The 14,927-nt window shown below is 36.4% G+C and overlaps 1 protein-coding gene across 2 annotated transcripts; it reads right to left on the bottom strand.

The window, feature by feature from the left end:
• Positions 1-1,952: 1,952 nt before the first annotated feature.
• LOC140160345 (bombesin receptor subtype-3-like) lies at positions 1,953-14,654 on the bottom strand. 2 transcript variants are annotated; one of them, XM_072183593.1, is made up of 2 exons: positions 14,585-14,654; positions 1,953-3,410 (listed from the first exon to the last, which is right to left on the bottom strand). In XM_072183593.1, exon 2 carries the CDS (start codon positions 3,255-3,257, stop codon positions 2,250-2,252), a length of 1,008 nt encoding a protein of 335 aa, XP_072039694.1. In that variant the 5' UTR covers positions 3,258-3,410; positions 14,585-14,654; the 3' UTR covers positions 1,953-2,249. The 2 variants fall into 2 exon arrangements, with proteins under 2 accessions (XP_072039694.1, XP_072039695.1); XM_072183594.1 differs by lacking the exon at positions 14,585-14,654 and adding an exon at positions 5,186-5,226.
• Between the last annotated feature and the right edge of the window lie 273 nt (positions 14,655-14,927).

Raw genomic sequence — 14,927 nt, 5'->3', positions numbered from 1 at the left:
AGACTTTGGCTAGTACTCTTTCAAGTACCTTGTTCTACGAACTTATTGACCGCCCCTCGTAGCAAAGTAAATCAACCACAAAATTTAACAAATGATACCAGGTTCGACCTGGTTATTAAAAAGTGAGGTCCCGGTGGAGAAATCGCAAACATTAATTCCATATTGGACCCTTTATTTTCAAAAAGTCATGTTTATGTGATCAAAGTAGCACATGATAGAGAGGCTCTGGATTAAATAAGAAATTTTAATTTCAAAAGGTTCGTTTAATTTTAGCATGAGACTTTACTGTTCCGCAACATTGTATTTAGTCATATTTATAGCGCGTTTTTGATGAAAATGTCTTTTTCATACATTTTTGGTACATTTTAATCATGCATACCATCAACATATTTATATTTTTATTGCTGCAGTTTATATTGTCCTGACTATGAGCTCTCATACAACACCAATTATCATATTTGTTTTTGTTTCATTTTGGAGATAATTTTGATTTTTGTTCCTGCCTTCTGTGCTCGTCTCTCACGATTTTCATACCATTTTTGTTTGTTTATTTTAATGCATTTCAAATACGGTCCCTTTCCCCATCTGTTAATGGATATATTTCTTCTTTCAAAGTGAATATACTCGGATTACCTGATACTAAAAATAGGTCATGCAAACTGCTTTGGTATATGCATCTGCTTCTTTTTATTACACGTTTCTTAAGGGTTCGGATAACTTTTTCACGTATTTTTGTTGGACTTGAGAGGACATCAGATATATCGAATTGCATTTTGAAAATATTCTGATATTAAATAATTTGGATTTTTTTAATTCGCGACATTTTATGGCAAATGAGTAAACTCCTCGAGTTAAATCTAATGATATATGGCTGGGATGAAAAGCCGTCCGACACATGAAAATTGTAACCTTTCGTTTTAAAGATTTTTTTTTTCAAAAACACCACAAATATTGAGGTCTTTTGGGGAAAAATGTATGTCGTTAATATAAAAGGTGAAACTTTTCACTTGATGACCGACTTTATAATACACTTTCATTGGATATATAAAGTTTACTTCGATGACTGTTATATCAATACTATCAAAGAAATCAAATTTTAATAATCTGCCATAAAATTTGTATTATATAACGTTTTTCAAAAAACAAAATATCAAAATTATTGGACATCAGAAGGACATTCCTCGTATTCATAATGCAATTCGATATGTCTGATGTGATCTAAGATCCCCCAACTCACCTTGCAAACGTTGCTGTCCGATTCCTTAATTGCAATTCAAATTTTCTCATTCTTTTGGATGAGAAAATGATAATGTTTGTTTTGAGGTTAGCGTTGATTACCAGTTTTAATAAGACAATAACGATTGACACATACACCGCGAATTTTCTCGTCGAAACGAATGAGGAAATTTAAATTCTTTCCATTTTGGCCGTTTCTCACCAAAATGTCCGTTTTCTCATTCAAAACTTCCTCTAGTGAGGTAAGCAAGCAATTATGACGTCATGATATGACACAAACTGTGTTGATACTTGAAGACCTGAGCGAAAAAAGTACTTAAGTCCATTTTCGATATTTTGCATGTTTTTAGGAAATGTAACTAGAGATGATGTGACGTAACAAAATGTAATCCGGACAAATGATTATCAGATCAATCAATATATTGATTTTGCGCTGAAATTGGAGTAATACACAGTTTCCATGGCTACAAATACTGAAAAACTTCATGAATTGCTAAAAGGTGGATTAAACAAGCTCTAACAGTAAGTTTGTATGAAAATCGTGGATAAAATTTTAATACGGCAATTGATTACGAGATAAATCAATATATCGAGTTTGTACTTAAGTACTTTTTCCGCTTAAACTGGAGTAAAACACTTTCAATGGCTAAAAATCACCAAAGACTTAAATTCTTTTAAAGTGAACTTAGCAGTAAACTTGTCATAAACAACAAAAATAAAAAGCAACATGTATTTTATTATGACATCATGTATGTCTAAACTCATTGAATTATATAATGTCAATTACTTGCTATTAGAGGACCTAAGTACATTTTGTGCTGAAATTAGTGGACGCTCAAATTGGGGTCATTGCCAAAAATAGACTCACCAAAAAAGTGTGTTGAAAATATATATATTTTAAAACAAAAACATAATTTCTTAAAAGACCCCAAAAGGACCTCAAAACCAGTGATAACTCAATTTGGCCAAAAGTGGACATTAGTACTTTTTACGGTCTTATATCTGAATATACTTCAAAAATCGTGATTAACATAGTTAAGGGCTAACTGGTTTGACGGCTCACGAATAGTAGTAGTAACACGACAATAAATGGTTTTGGAGCTCTTCATCAGGTATTTTCTGTACGTTGAACTCATTAAGTAAATAATCACTGGATTAACCACTGAATTTAATTTCAGCAACACATTTTTTGCTTCCTTTATAAATTCATTGTTTACAAACGCATTTTCGGGCGCAAACCGTAAAACGACCAGCCATGTGTAGAAAAGCGATGAGCATAAGATAAATATTATTGTCAGAATAAGTACAGTCAGGGCAAGCCGCGAACGCTGCTTCTGTTGTTTTCTACCGGCTCGTGAATCAGTCTTCAGACTCGCTTTTTTGTGTAATAACTCTTTCGCCGTCAAACCATAGCATATCATCATAACAACAGACGGCAGAACAAACAGTAACAACACAATACATAGTATGTATGCTGTGTAGGAACTATCATCGGCAAACCAACACGAGTCGTTGAAAAGTGCATAAATTGGGCAGGATATAGCAACAGACGTTGTCCAGATTAACGTCACACTCCAAACGCTGATTCTTCGTGCGTACTTTTTCTTATGTAGTGGATACACTACAGCGGTTACACGATCCATACTTAAAGCAGTTAAGGTCAATACAGATACTCCTTGGGACAAAAACAGGATGAACGACAAAGATTTGCAAAACTGACACAAGAACTGCTGAGCAGATTTCAATAGGTACACGAAAATATTGAAGGAAATATTGATGATCACAACCAGCATATCTCCAACAGCAAGGTTGTTGATCATAAGATTAGTAATGTTTCGTAGTCCTTTATGTCTTGCCGTCAAGTAGATGATGCTGCCATTTCCGAAGAATCCAATGATGAAAAAAATTATGTCAATAGAAAGTAAAACCTTTTGCTTCAAACCAATGGTGTGTGTGCATGTTTCATTATTGACCGATATAAAATCTGAGTCATTGTCATGAATTATATTATCGGCTGCCATGGTGAAGGTCGAATGTGTTGAAAACAGTTTGTACTGTTGATAGAAATGTTCAACTTACAAGTGTTGAAAACTGCAGTACAGTCAGTGACGAGCTGGTATCCAGGGCGAGTCTACTCGATACTCTGCTGTTTCGTTCGTTTTGTTGATGATAACCTATATGTTATAGAGCATCAAAGAAAAAATATTTCTTATCTTCTAATGAGTATGTGTTGACGGAAAATCAATTATATGTGATGTCGAATGTCTGACGGAAATATATTATCGGATTACGTAATCAAACATTTGTTTATTAAGATGTTGCTATTTCTAATGATTTAAAATTTAGCGAGAATATAATGACGGGTTTTACATAACACAATGCCTGCCTAATAACCATAGATTGGTGTAAACTGCAACTTTTAAATTCGGGTATTTCTTAAAAACACGTATGTGCTGTTAAAATGATCAAAATGCGCGTAAATAAGCCACCTTCTTATGCTCAAATATTGTGAATACAATTAATAGTTAAGATATAGGCGCGTTTATAACGGCTGCGTTAAGTTTTGTAAAGGTGTTATTTTAGAGGCCAGTAAGAGAAGTTAGCTGTCGTGAATAAGCCAAATCAGCATTGAAATTTTGTAATGCATTGTGGGAAAGTTTTATAGTTTTGGGACACTTTGCCCTCTGACCTATCGGGAAAATTGTTGTTTTTTGTGCGTACAAATGTTATTTAAAATGTTTTACCAGATAGAATAAAAATTGTTTAAAAAATATGAATGTGATATAGATTAGTTATTTAAAATATTGCTAATGATAACATTATTTCAATAATAAAAAAAGAATAATAATTAGAGGACTTTATCCAATATGTCTTTGAAAAAATGAAAGTTACAATGGCGATTGAGCTTATTAGTCGAATCGTGGTATCCTGTGAATAGTAATAATAGTAATAATAAGTTTAAAAAATATGAATATGATATAGATTAGGTATTTAAAATATTGCTAATGATAACATTATTTCAATAATAAAAAAAGACGAAGAATTAGAGCAATTTATCCGATATGTCTTTGAAAAAATGAAAGTTACAATGGCGATTGAGCTTATTGGTCGAATCGTGGTATCCTGTGAATAGTAATAATATCTGGGTAAAATTATTGAGACACTTTGAAGTGTGCTTTAATAAGAATTCAATTATCACAGTTAAACTTTTGTAGGTATTGGGTTCTTGAGTTATGATATAAAGAGTGTCGAAACCAAACATCTTCATAAAACGGTACAAATCTCAAAAACCACAATACATTAAACAATCGTTGACCGTGCATGTTTTGCATTCCGTCTCCATTCAAATCTTCATGGTGCAACTTTTCATTAATGGCCTAATCAAGACAATGATAATTGATTTTTTTACAAAAAACACGCCTTAAATATCTTATCTTATTGTTATCTTCATATTTGGATCATCTGCTTTCCTGGGAACACCAACCTGAATGGAGTGAGTAATGAGTGTCACTGTAAACAATATCTTATATCAGCTGTTTATGGAAGATACTGCAAAGAGTTGCATGTAAAACCAAATGGCAAATACTTAATACAAACCTCTGCGTCCTTTATTTTTGGGGAGGGGCAAGGAGGAAAATCTTGTGTTTTCTATTATATAGAAAATTTCTCTTATTGTAGACTTTTTCCAAGTGTGAAATTTTGCACCCCATACTAATTAAGGTAGCTATTATGGCAATAGTCAGATGTAGTGTCTTACTATATAATAAAAACATAGTGTACCAAACAACACAATTAACCCCGACAACTAACCAAAATGGTATGGTGATTAATTTTTTTAGTTTACATTGACACAGTTTTGCAAGAGGTGGACTCAATCAACCGATATCCGTAGCATGGCGCCGTAAATGTTAATAGCCTATCAGACCGAAACCCAATGTTCTCCACGTACCTTTTAGCCCTTTCTCGATTCCACATGTCACCGCCTATCACACTTCATGTGTTGAAATCTAATCCGGGAACCTAATATCAAACTCCCTTGATGTAATAATTATACTCACACCAGCGCTGCAAAGACCTGTACGCCTAGTAGTTGAATCATTTTCTTACGATCCGTGACCATTCATAGCATACCTTTGTTTCTCTGTGGATTTGACTAGATGGACATATTCTAAGAAAAAATAGCTCCTATGTCCCTCCCAAAAATGGCGGGAAAATCTATTTATAGCTCATTTTTCAAAATGGCCGCCAGTGACCTTTTGAAAAACATGAATATCTATATAACATGTTCTGGATAGGCTATAATGACAAATAATATGCCGTTTTCCACTATCTTTGAGAGGTCATCTTGACCCCTAAATCCAAGATGGCCGCCAGTTCCATATTGAAAAACATGAAAATCGATATATCATGAAGTGGATAGGCTATAATAAGAAACAATGTGTCGTTTTCAACTATATTTTCCATGCAAAACCATTTAAGATCATATTAAAAGAGTTTGGGGTCACATTGATCCCTAAATCCAAGATGGCCGCCAGCGCCATATTGACAAAAACATTAAAACCTATATACCATGAAGTGGATAGGCTATACTGACAAACAATGTGTCGTTTTCCACTATTATTGGCATGCCAAACCTTTTTTGTCATATTCAAAGTGTTTGGGGGTCATCTTGAACCTTAAATCCAAGATGGCTACCAGTCCCGTATTGAAAAACATTAAAATCGATATATCATGAAGTGGATTGACTATAATAACCAACAATGTGTCGTTTTCAACTATTTTTGGCATGCAAAACCATTTAAGATCATGTTCAAAGAGTTTGGGTGACATTGACTCCTAAATTCAAGATGGCCGACAGCACCATATTGACAAAAACATGAAGTGGATAGGCTATACTGACAAATATTCCACTGTTTTTGGCATGCCAAACCTTTTCATGTCGTATTCATTAGTGTTTGGGGGGCATCTTGACCCCTAAATCCAAGATGACTGTCTAAGCCATGTCGAAAAACATGAACATCGATTTTCAAGATGTGACACACATGAGGCCAATGCTTATTTTTACTCAATTACTTATACTATAGATTTTGAAAGTGTTACTTTTGTTCTTTCAGGAAAGTTGCACGTTAAAAGCATGTGATGGAGAACAGAACGGACACGGAAGAGCTACAGAGCAACCAAGAGACTGATAAACTAGAATGCGTGCTGAAAGATCATTGCCCTGTAAAAGACAGTTTAGAAAAAGTAGAGAAATGGGAGAACATTAAGGACAAATTTTTACAATGGAAGGGCCTTGATAAATTTCAACATGTCAATTCAACAGTAGAATGGGATAAAGGACCTAAGGGTTATCATATGAATGCTACTTGTTGCACCACGATGTCTAACACACACGCTCACTGCCAAGCCCCAAAACGCAAGCACAAATCTGAGAAATCAAAAAAAGGCTGGGATGTCCGGTCAGCAATCATCTTTCTCAGGACCTCCTCCCAAGAAACTTCGTTCAAGTATAGGTGTTCTGCATGATAAGGAGTGTGCGTCCACAAAAGTCTGGTAACCGGGACAAAAACACTTTGTTACTTTTGACACAAGATGCATGGAGAAGATTCAAGGCACACACTATCTACATTGCAGATGAGGTAACAAGAGAGCGGTTAAATACGCTTATAATGCCAATCCCAGACAGGCAAACAGCCTTTGGCTTGGAAATCAGATAACACCGTCATTGCTGGGGTCAATATATCAGCAATCAAGCGAGAGATAATCTCAGTGAAAATGCAGAGCATCTACAGCATGTTAACCTTCGGGAGGCTCAAGCTTTGTTCTTTCAACATATCCAACAAGTCATATTTAAAGATCGTGAAAAACGCACCCTTGAAGGACTGCTCCAAAATTACATTCACATTACTTCAAACTACGGGCACTTTAAGTAAGGTCCAGCTACCTAAAGGGAACTAATGATCAAAGAATTTGGAAAAGTCATAGGATTTCACGAACGTATTCAGAAGAATGTTAGTGAGCTTGTGTATGATACAAGAGCTGCCGGTACATACATCAAGGCCGCGCTGTTATCACTAGGAGTAACGGATGACCAGTTGGTCAACAATGTCGCAACACGACTTAGAGAACAGGTCATCAAAAAAAACACTATTCCTTGACCCCCGTACATACATGAGTTGGAGCAAGATGAAAACTTTAGTGAGCTCCTACTAAAGCTCATTACCTGGTTGAAAAAACCTAACACAGGTTCAGCTGATGACAACCCAAAGGTCTGATCAATTTCGCCAATCTTAGAGAGCAATCGTTATTTACGACAGGGGTTGGCATTTTCAAGGGGGAACCCGATTTTTTTGTATCTTGAGCGGGAGGAGTTTTGAAATTTTTCGTTGAACCAGGAGGGGGATTGTTAAGTTTTAAATGGAGAAATTCGTGAAAACAAGGGCGGAATTTGAAAATTTGCTTTCCCCCCTCGCGTCCACTCAAAATTGTCAGATTCCCCCTTTTAAACTTAACAATCCCCCTCCTGGTTCAACAAACAATGTTGCGTTTCCACCTCTAGATCAAATAAAAAATTCGGGTTCCCCCTCAAAATGCCCATTCCCCCTGTCGTAAATAACGATCTCTCCCTAAGATTGACGCAATTGATCGGACCTTTGGGTTGTCATCAGTTAGACCTGTGTTAGGTTTTTTCAACCAGGTAATGAACTTTAGTAGGAGCTCTACTCAAGTTTTCAGCTTGCTCCACCTCATGTATATACGGGGGCCAAGGAACAGTGGTTGTTTGATGACCTGTTCTCTGAGTCGTGTTGCGACATTCTTGACCAACTGGTCATCCGTTACTCCCAGTGATAACAGCGCGGCCTCGATGTATGTATCGGAAGTGCTTGTATCATACACAAGCTCACTAACTTTCTTCTGAATACGTACGTGAAATCCTATGTCTTTTCCAAATTCCAAGTTCCTTGAGGTAGCTGGACCTTACTTGTGAAAAGTGCCCGTAGGTTGAAGTAATGCGAATGTAATTTTGGAGCAGTCCTTCAAGGGTGCGTATTTCACGATCTTTAAATATGACTTGTTGGATGTGTTGAAAGAACAAAGCTTGAGCCTCCCGAAGGTTAACATGCTGTAGATGCTCTGCATTTTCACTGAGATTATCTCTCGCTTGATTGCTGACATATTGACGCCAGCAATGAGGGGTATCTGATTTCCAAGCCAAAGGCTCTCTTGTATCCTCATCTGCAATGTAGACAGTGTGTGCCTTGAATCTTCTCCATGTATCTTTTGTCAAAAGTAACAAAAGTGTTTTTGTCCCGGTTACCAGACTTTTGTAGACGCACAATGCCTTATCATGCAGAACACCTATACTTGAACGAAGTTTCTTGGGAGGAGGTCCTGAGAAAGATGATTGCTGACCGGACATCCCAGCCTTTTTTTTTTGATTTCTCAGATTTGTGCTTGCGTTTTGTGGCTTGGCAGTTAACGTGTGTTAGACATCGTGGTACAACAAGTAGCATGCATATGATAACCCGTCGGTCCTTTATTCCATTCCACTGTTGCATTGACATGTTGAAATTTATCAAGGCCCTTCCATTGTAAAAAATTGTCCTTAATGTTCTCTTATTTCTCTACTTTTTCTAAACTGTCTTTTACAGGGCAATGATCTTTCAGCATGCATTCTAGTTTATCAGTCTCTTGGTTGCTCTGTAGCTCTTCAGTGTCTGCCCGGGAGTGTCTGTTCTCCATCACATACTCTTAACGTGCAACTTTCCTGAAAGAACAAAGGTAACACTTTCAAAATCTATAGTATAAGTAATTGAGTAAAAATAAGTATTGGGCTCATGTGTGTGAATTTTTCGACATGGCTTAGACAGTCATCTTGGATTTAGGGGTCAAGACGCCCCCAAACACTTTGAATACGACATGAAAAGGTTTGGCATGCCAAAAATAGTAGAATATTTGTCAGTATAGCCTATCCACTTCATGTTTTGTCAATATGGTGCTGGCAGCCATTTTGTATTTAGGGGTCAAGGTGACCCCAAACTCTTTGAATATGATCTTAAATGGTTTTGCATGCCAAGAATAGTTGAAAACGACACATTGTTGGTTATTATAGTAAATCCACTTCATGATATATGGATTTCCATGTTTTTCAATATGGCGCTGGCGGCCATCTTGGATTTAGGGTTCAAGATGACCTCCAAACACTTTGAATATGACAAAAAAGATTTGGCGTGCCAAAACTAGTGGAAAACGACACATTGTTTGTCAGTATAGCCTATCCACTTCATGGTATATAGATTTTCATGTTTTTGTCAATATGGCGCTGGCGGCGATCTTGGATTTAGGGATCAATGTGACCCCAAACTCTTTGAATATGATCTTAAAACGGGTTTGCATGCCAAATATAGTAAAAACGATACATTGTGTGTTACTATAGCCTATCCACTTCATGATATATCGATTTTCATGTTTTTCAATATGGAACTGGCGGCCATCTTGGATTTAGGGGTCAAGATGACCTCTCAACACTTTGAATTTTATCTTAAAAGGTTGGGCATGCCAAAGATAGTGGAAAACGGCATATTATTTGTCATTATAGCCTATCCAGAACATGGTATATAGATATTCATGTTTTTCAAAAGGTCACCGGCGGCCATTTTGAAAAATGAGCTATAAATAGATTTTCCCGCCATTTTTGGGAGGGACATAGGAGCTATTTTTTCTTAGAATATGTCCATCTAGTCAAATCCACAGAGAAACAAAGGTATGCTATGAATGGTCACGGATCGTAAGAAAATGATTCAACTATAGTAATCATGGTAATATCTGTAATAATAGCCGTTCAACCGTCACGTATCATTATAACACAGAAGCCTAATTAAATTCTAATCTCAACAGAAATCTCGATAACAAAGTGTTAAACGCTTTTATTTTTAAGGGGATTTTAAGCAGCTATCAATTTTCTTCGGAGGGGTCCCAACTATACGGGTTGTCATAAATCTTTGGAAAGAAAAATAGGGGGGGGGGTTGATGACCACAATGTAGGGAGTCACAGGATGACCATAAATAGTGTGTTTATTTTATTGATTTCAATACAATTTCAGCCTGTTTAGGATGTAAGGTGTTTCGGTGGTGGTTGGGGAGGGGGAGGGGTGTTATAATCCTTTTGACGCCCACTTTTTGTACCCCCCCCCCCAGGAAAATGATAGCACCTAAATAAAAATGTTCCTTTTGGTGATATCGATTATCATATTGTTTAATAAAAAGTAAATACGATTTGCCAAATGGTTTAATTAGTCTCTGCAAAAATAAGTTGCACGGTAGAATATTGCAGTGACGCTTAGAGCGAAAATAACAATCAGAGATGGCCAAAGTCTTGCAAGGGTTGGGCGACTCAAGAACTTAAATTGTAATAATAAGTTCACGTGGTTACTTAAAAAGGAATATTATGAAATTCAAACACGTAATAAATGCAACACACAATTAAAGGATGTATCCGGCAATCACAACGTTATAAATGGGGAGCCAAATCCCATATTTTGCTAGCAAGTGACATGTTGAGTTATAAAAAGTTGGTCAATTTAGGTGTTTTCTATAGGTCATGGGCAATAACTTCTGGGTGGCCAACTAAATAAATCCTTGACCTTTTTGTTATAACTCAAGAACCGTACGTCACAGGTAGATCAATCCTTATGACTAGAGGAATACTGTGGTGTGGTTTAAAACTAGATTCGAGCAATTTTGAAATTTGACCTTATGTAACCTTTGACCCCAAGCTGGGACCCCCTGTAGATAATTGATTTAGTTGGCCACCCAGAACTAGATACCGCGTGTTGAGTGCCGCCTGTATTAATTCGTTTTTATGGTCAATATGCGTTTGTTTCAAATAAAACCACGTGATTCGTGCTTGATATTTGTTTTTCTAACATATAAGGCATAACTTTGTCGGAGTCATCCCGGCAGTCATGCTTATTTATTATCTTCCGCTGTCTTATAGCCACGTGCCCATATCAAAAAATGAGACCTTTGGCGATAACTTCCCGATACTCACCGGGTAGACACCGGCAAATTTCACATGCAAACTTTGCGGGGACCTAGCGGTTAACTTTTGGTGACGATATACCTGATGACCTCTTTGGAGACTTCCTGTTGACCTTTTGGGGAATGCAGAAATACAAATTCATGAGTATGCACAAATTTATTAGGCAATTTAGCTTATTATTTGAATTGTAGTTTTTGGAGAAATACAACTCGGCAGTCATGGCAGTTGATGAGCTAGTGCTATCTTGAAACTTGAAAAGTGTACAATGTAATTGTAGATCTTGTACAAATATATTCTTCTGGTTTGGTTTACACCTTTAGGTGCATACATTGTACCTTTCAACAAAATTGATATCATATCAGCATAATACATGTATTACAGTACCTAAATGTGACCACATCACTGATACAGCCTATAGTTTTATATCAAATATAATAATTTAACAACAAATAGCTAAATGTTCCTACCTGCATTGTCATAATTATGAAATCAAGCATTCAATGCTTTATAATTCCTATGTACAGCATCGTCTTGTAAATCATTCAGTGACCTTTGACCACATACCCAATGCATTCTTAAAATGCTTTAGGCTATTTTTAAGGTCAAATTAAAAGCGGATAACCACCAGGTAACTCAAGAATCTAAGTTTCAGGGAACCTTCTGGGTTACTCATTTGAAATACTTGAGTTTTTGGGAGACTTCTGGATGTCTACCCGAAAACTTTTGGATAACTTAATTAGGTATCCGCAAGGTATCCGCTAGCGGGCACTTTCGGATAACTCTGGAAAAGGTACCCGAAAGGTTTCTGATGACCACCGAATGGTCATCGGGTTGTCACTGGGAACCTTTTTTTCTTTTTGCTATGGGTGGGCTTCATTTCTTCTGAGTCCTTCTTCGCCCAGCACCATTTCCTGATACAATGTAGAAACCAATTAAGGTTACACGAAGAAACGTATAAAAAACGTATAAAAGAAGTATAAAGTTGTTCTCTAAAACAGAGTTTTCTCAGTAGTCAAATATCGCAGCGAGTGAAATGTTGGTGCATTGGATGTAGCTTAACATTTTTGTGTGTGTTATATACAAATTTTTAGAATAAGTTTGAAAATCCTTCGTTTAAAGCATTTTTACGCACCATGTTCACAAGATCAAAACACGTTCCATGACGTTTTTTTCAAATGTGCGCCCCGTATAAATCCACGCCGAGTGATTGTTTTCTTCTTTTTCGTATTGTACTACAAATCGATCACAGAAATGTGACCGTACACCACGAATGAGCCGTAAATGTCCTCAATTGTATTCTGAGTTACAGTGTAAAATGGGCATAAAGGTCATATTCATAGGTATTTCAATTTGGTGCTACGTGTATCTCATTAAATGAGGTACACGTAGCACCAAATTTTACACTGTAACTAAGAATACAATTGAGGACATTTACGGCTCATTCGTGGTGTACGGTCACAAATAATGTTGCCATGGGGAAGAACCAAATACAGTACCGATTAAATTTTAAAAGCCCGTTTTGGGGGGAAATTTTGGGGAATTAGCTAGAGAAAAAGCTGGTTTGTGAAATTATCGATATCTTGATTACGGGACGTCAATTTAGACATCTGAATACCTACATTATTTCTCAACATTCTGCCAATTGCTATTCCATTTGATTTTCACTCCAAATTGAAGCTAGTTTTGCAAAAAACGAGGTTTTTCTCCATCGGGTTCGTCCAAATTTCAGCGCCGACATGCGTGTTTATTCTAAGAGCCATTATGCGGACGCAATTGTAATCACGTCATTGCGTCAAATTATAATTATATATCCCCTTCGAGGACAATCAATTGAATACATGAATACAAAAGCCACCTAAGTCCATGGGAAGTGATTTTGAGAGAAAAACCTGTGTATCATTTTAATTCCTTCAGTTAGATTTACCTGGTCAATATGGTAAGTTTTACGTGCAAATGAGTGGATTAACCTGTATTAGGTATGACGATTAGCATTTCAGGGACTTCGTGGGGTTCATTTTAAATTTTGGACTTAGGTGGTTTTTGAATCATATACAAAGACAACAATGTTAGAATGAGATTACCACTAGTAAGATAATACAAAATAAAGCGCACAGGTATGTATAATGTTGATAAGCATTCTGCCATGTAATATAAACCACACACTTTCTTTTATTAAACCCATTTTTTTTTTTTTTCACTCTCTAGCAATGAATGTGTTACAAGTGTACTTTTATACATACTTGATTTTAATCAATGTGTTACAAGACTCAAATCATGGAATTGGGTGATTCTTTCATACATGCTATTTTTCACATGCTCAATAGACACAGAGGATGAATTTGAGTTGTTCTTTCATACATATGACAGGCCTATGTAAAGCAACACTTTCCCATGCTTAACTCAATTTGGTTTAAGTATGGACTTAGGTGGCTTTTGTATTCATATATTCAATTGCGTAAGCTGATGTGTGGCCGACGGATAGAGCGTTGGACTTTGAATCTATTATGATTAATTTTTGTGGGTTCGAGTCCCCGTGTGGCTGAAATTTCGGTGTGTGTTCTTTTTTTTCTTTCTTTCTTTCTTTCTTTTTTATTCACTATTTCTTTATTCTTTCTTGCTCCTTTCTTTTATAGTTTTTGTATATTTGATTGATTCGCTGACTACAGTGATTGATTGGTTTTCACTTTATATAATTCAGAAATTTGTAGGCCTAAGTCTGTCTTGTTAAATATTCCCAAATTCAATTTACAAATAATTGCTTTGTGGTGTTGTTGTTGATGTTATTTATTTATTTCATCAAAGATATCAAGGCTCTATAAATTTAATATCAACACATTTTCTAGACAATCGATTTTAAAATTTATAAAATCCTCATGAAAATTGCCGAAAACGGCTTGTGCCCCGCATCACGAGCTCCGGCCACGAGCTGAGCCAAGTTTCATGTCTTGGCCGTGGATCGATATTCTATTATAATTATTAAAGTAGGCTTACCTCCCGGTACGCTAGTTCATTTTCTGCATGGCTGTTTCTGTTATGAACTTACGCCCCTCTGAAATCAAGCGCATGAAAAACATTTCGGCTAACCTTAAACTGTCTGACGACCAATATAAGACCTCTTGTGGACTAAAAGTTTCTTCTTCTCTACTTCCAAACATATATTCCGTCTTTCCGCCATTGTAAGCACGTCGAATACGCGCATGTAATGTCAACACAGTGAGCACCTAATTGATTTAGCCTTATTTCATGTAAAGCACATTGCCAACATGTGAAATCGAGAGGAATTATTCGGATGAATGTTCAACTTACCGTTTTCAGCGATGTTGTATTTACACTGGCCGGTGTGTGTGTGTACATATATATATTTATACAAAACTTCTATGTCACCTGAAACTGAGCTCTGCTGAGGGCAAACGTACATACAGGATGTATCATATGCACGTAGCAAGTCATGGTCAACTGAACCTCTTGACCTTATGGGTTGTTTGAAGTTAAAGGCACATTACATTCTCATATTTCGAAGGAATAGTTGACTGGGTTGTATCATAGACATGGTCTATGGTTGTATAGAATTTCCGTTACTTTTGGCATCAGTCTACCCGTTGCTTTAACCTGTAATTCATGCGTTTGTGTATCCGACTTCATATATGTT

This window comes from Amphiura filiformis, chromosome 9 (assembly GCF_039555335.1).
Source record: "Amphiura filiformis chromosome 9, Afil_fr2py, whole genome shotgun sequence".
Classification (NCBI taxonomy): Eukaryota; Metazoa; Echinodermata; class Ophiuroidea; order Amphilepidida; family Amphiuridae; genus Amphiura; species Amphiura filiformis.
This window is presented reverse-complemented; position numbering and strand designations above follow the sequence as displayed.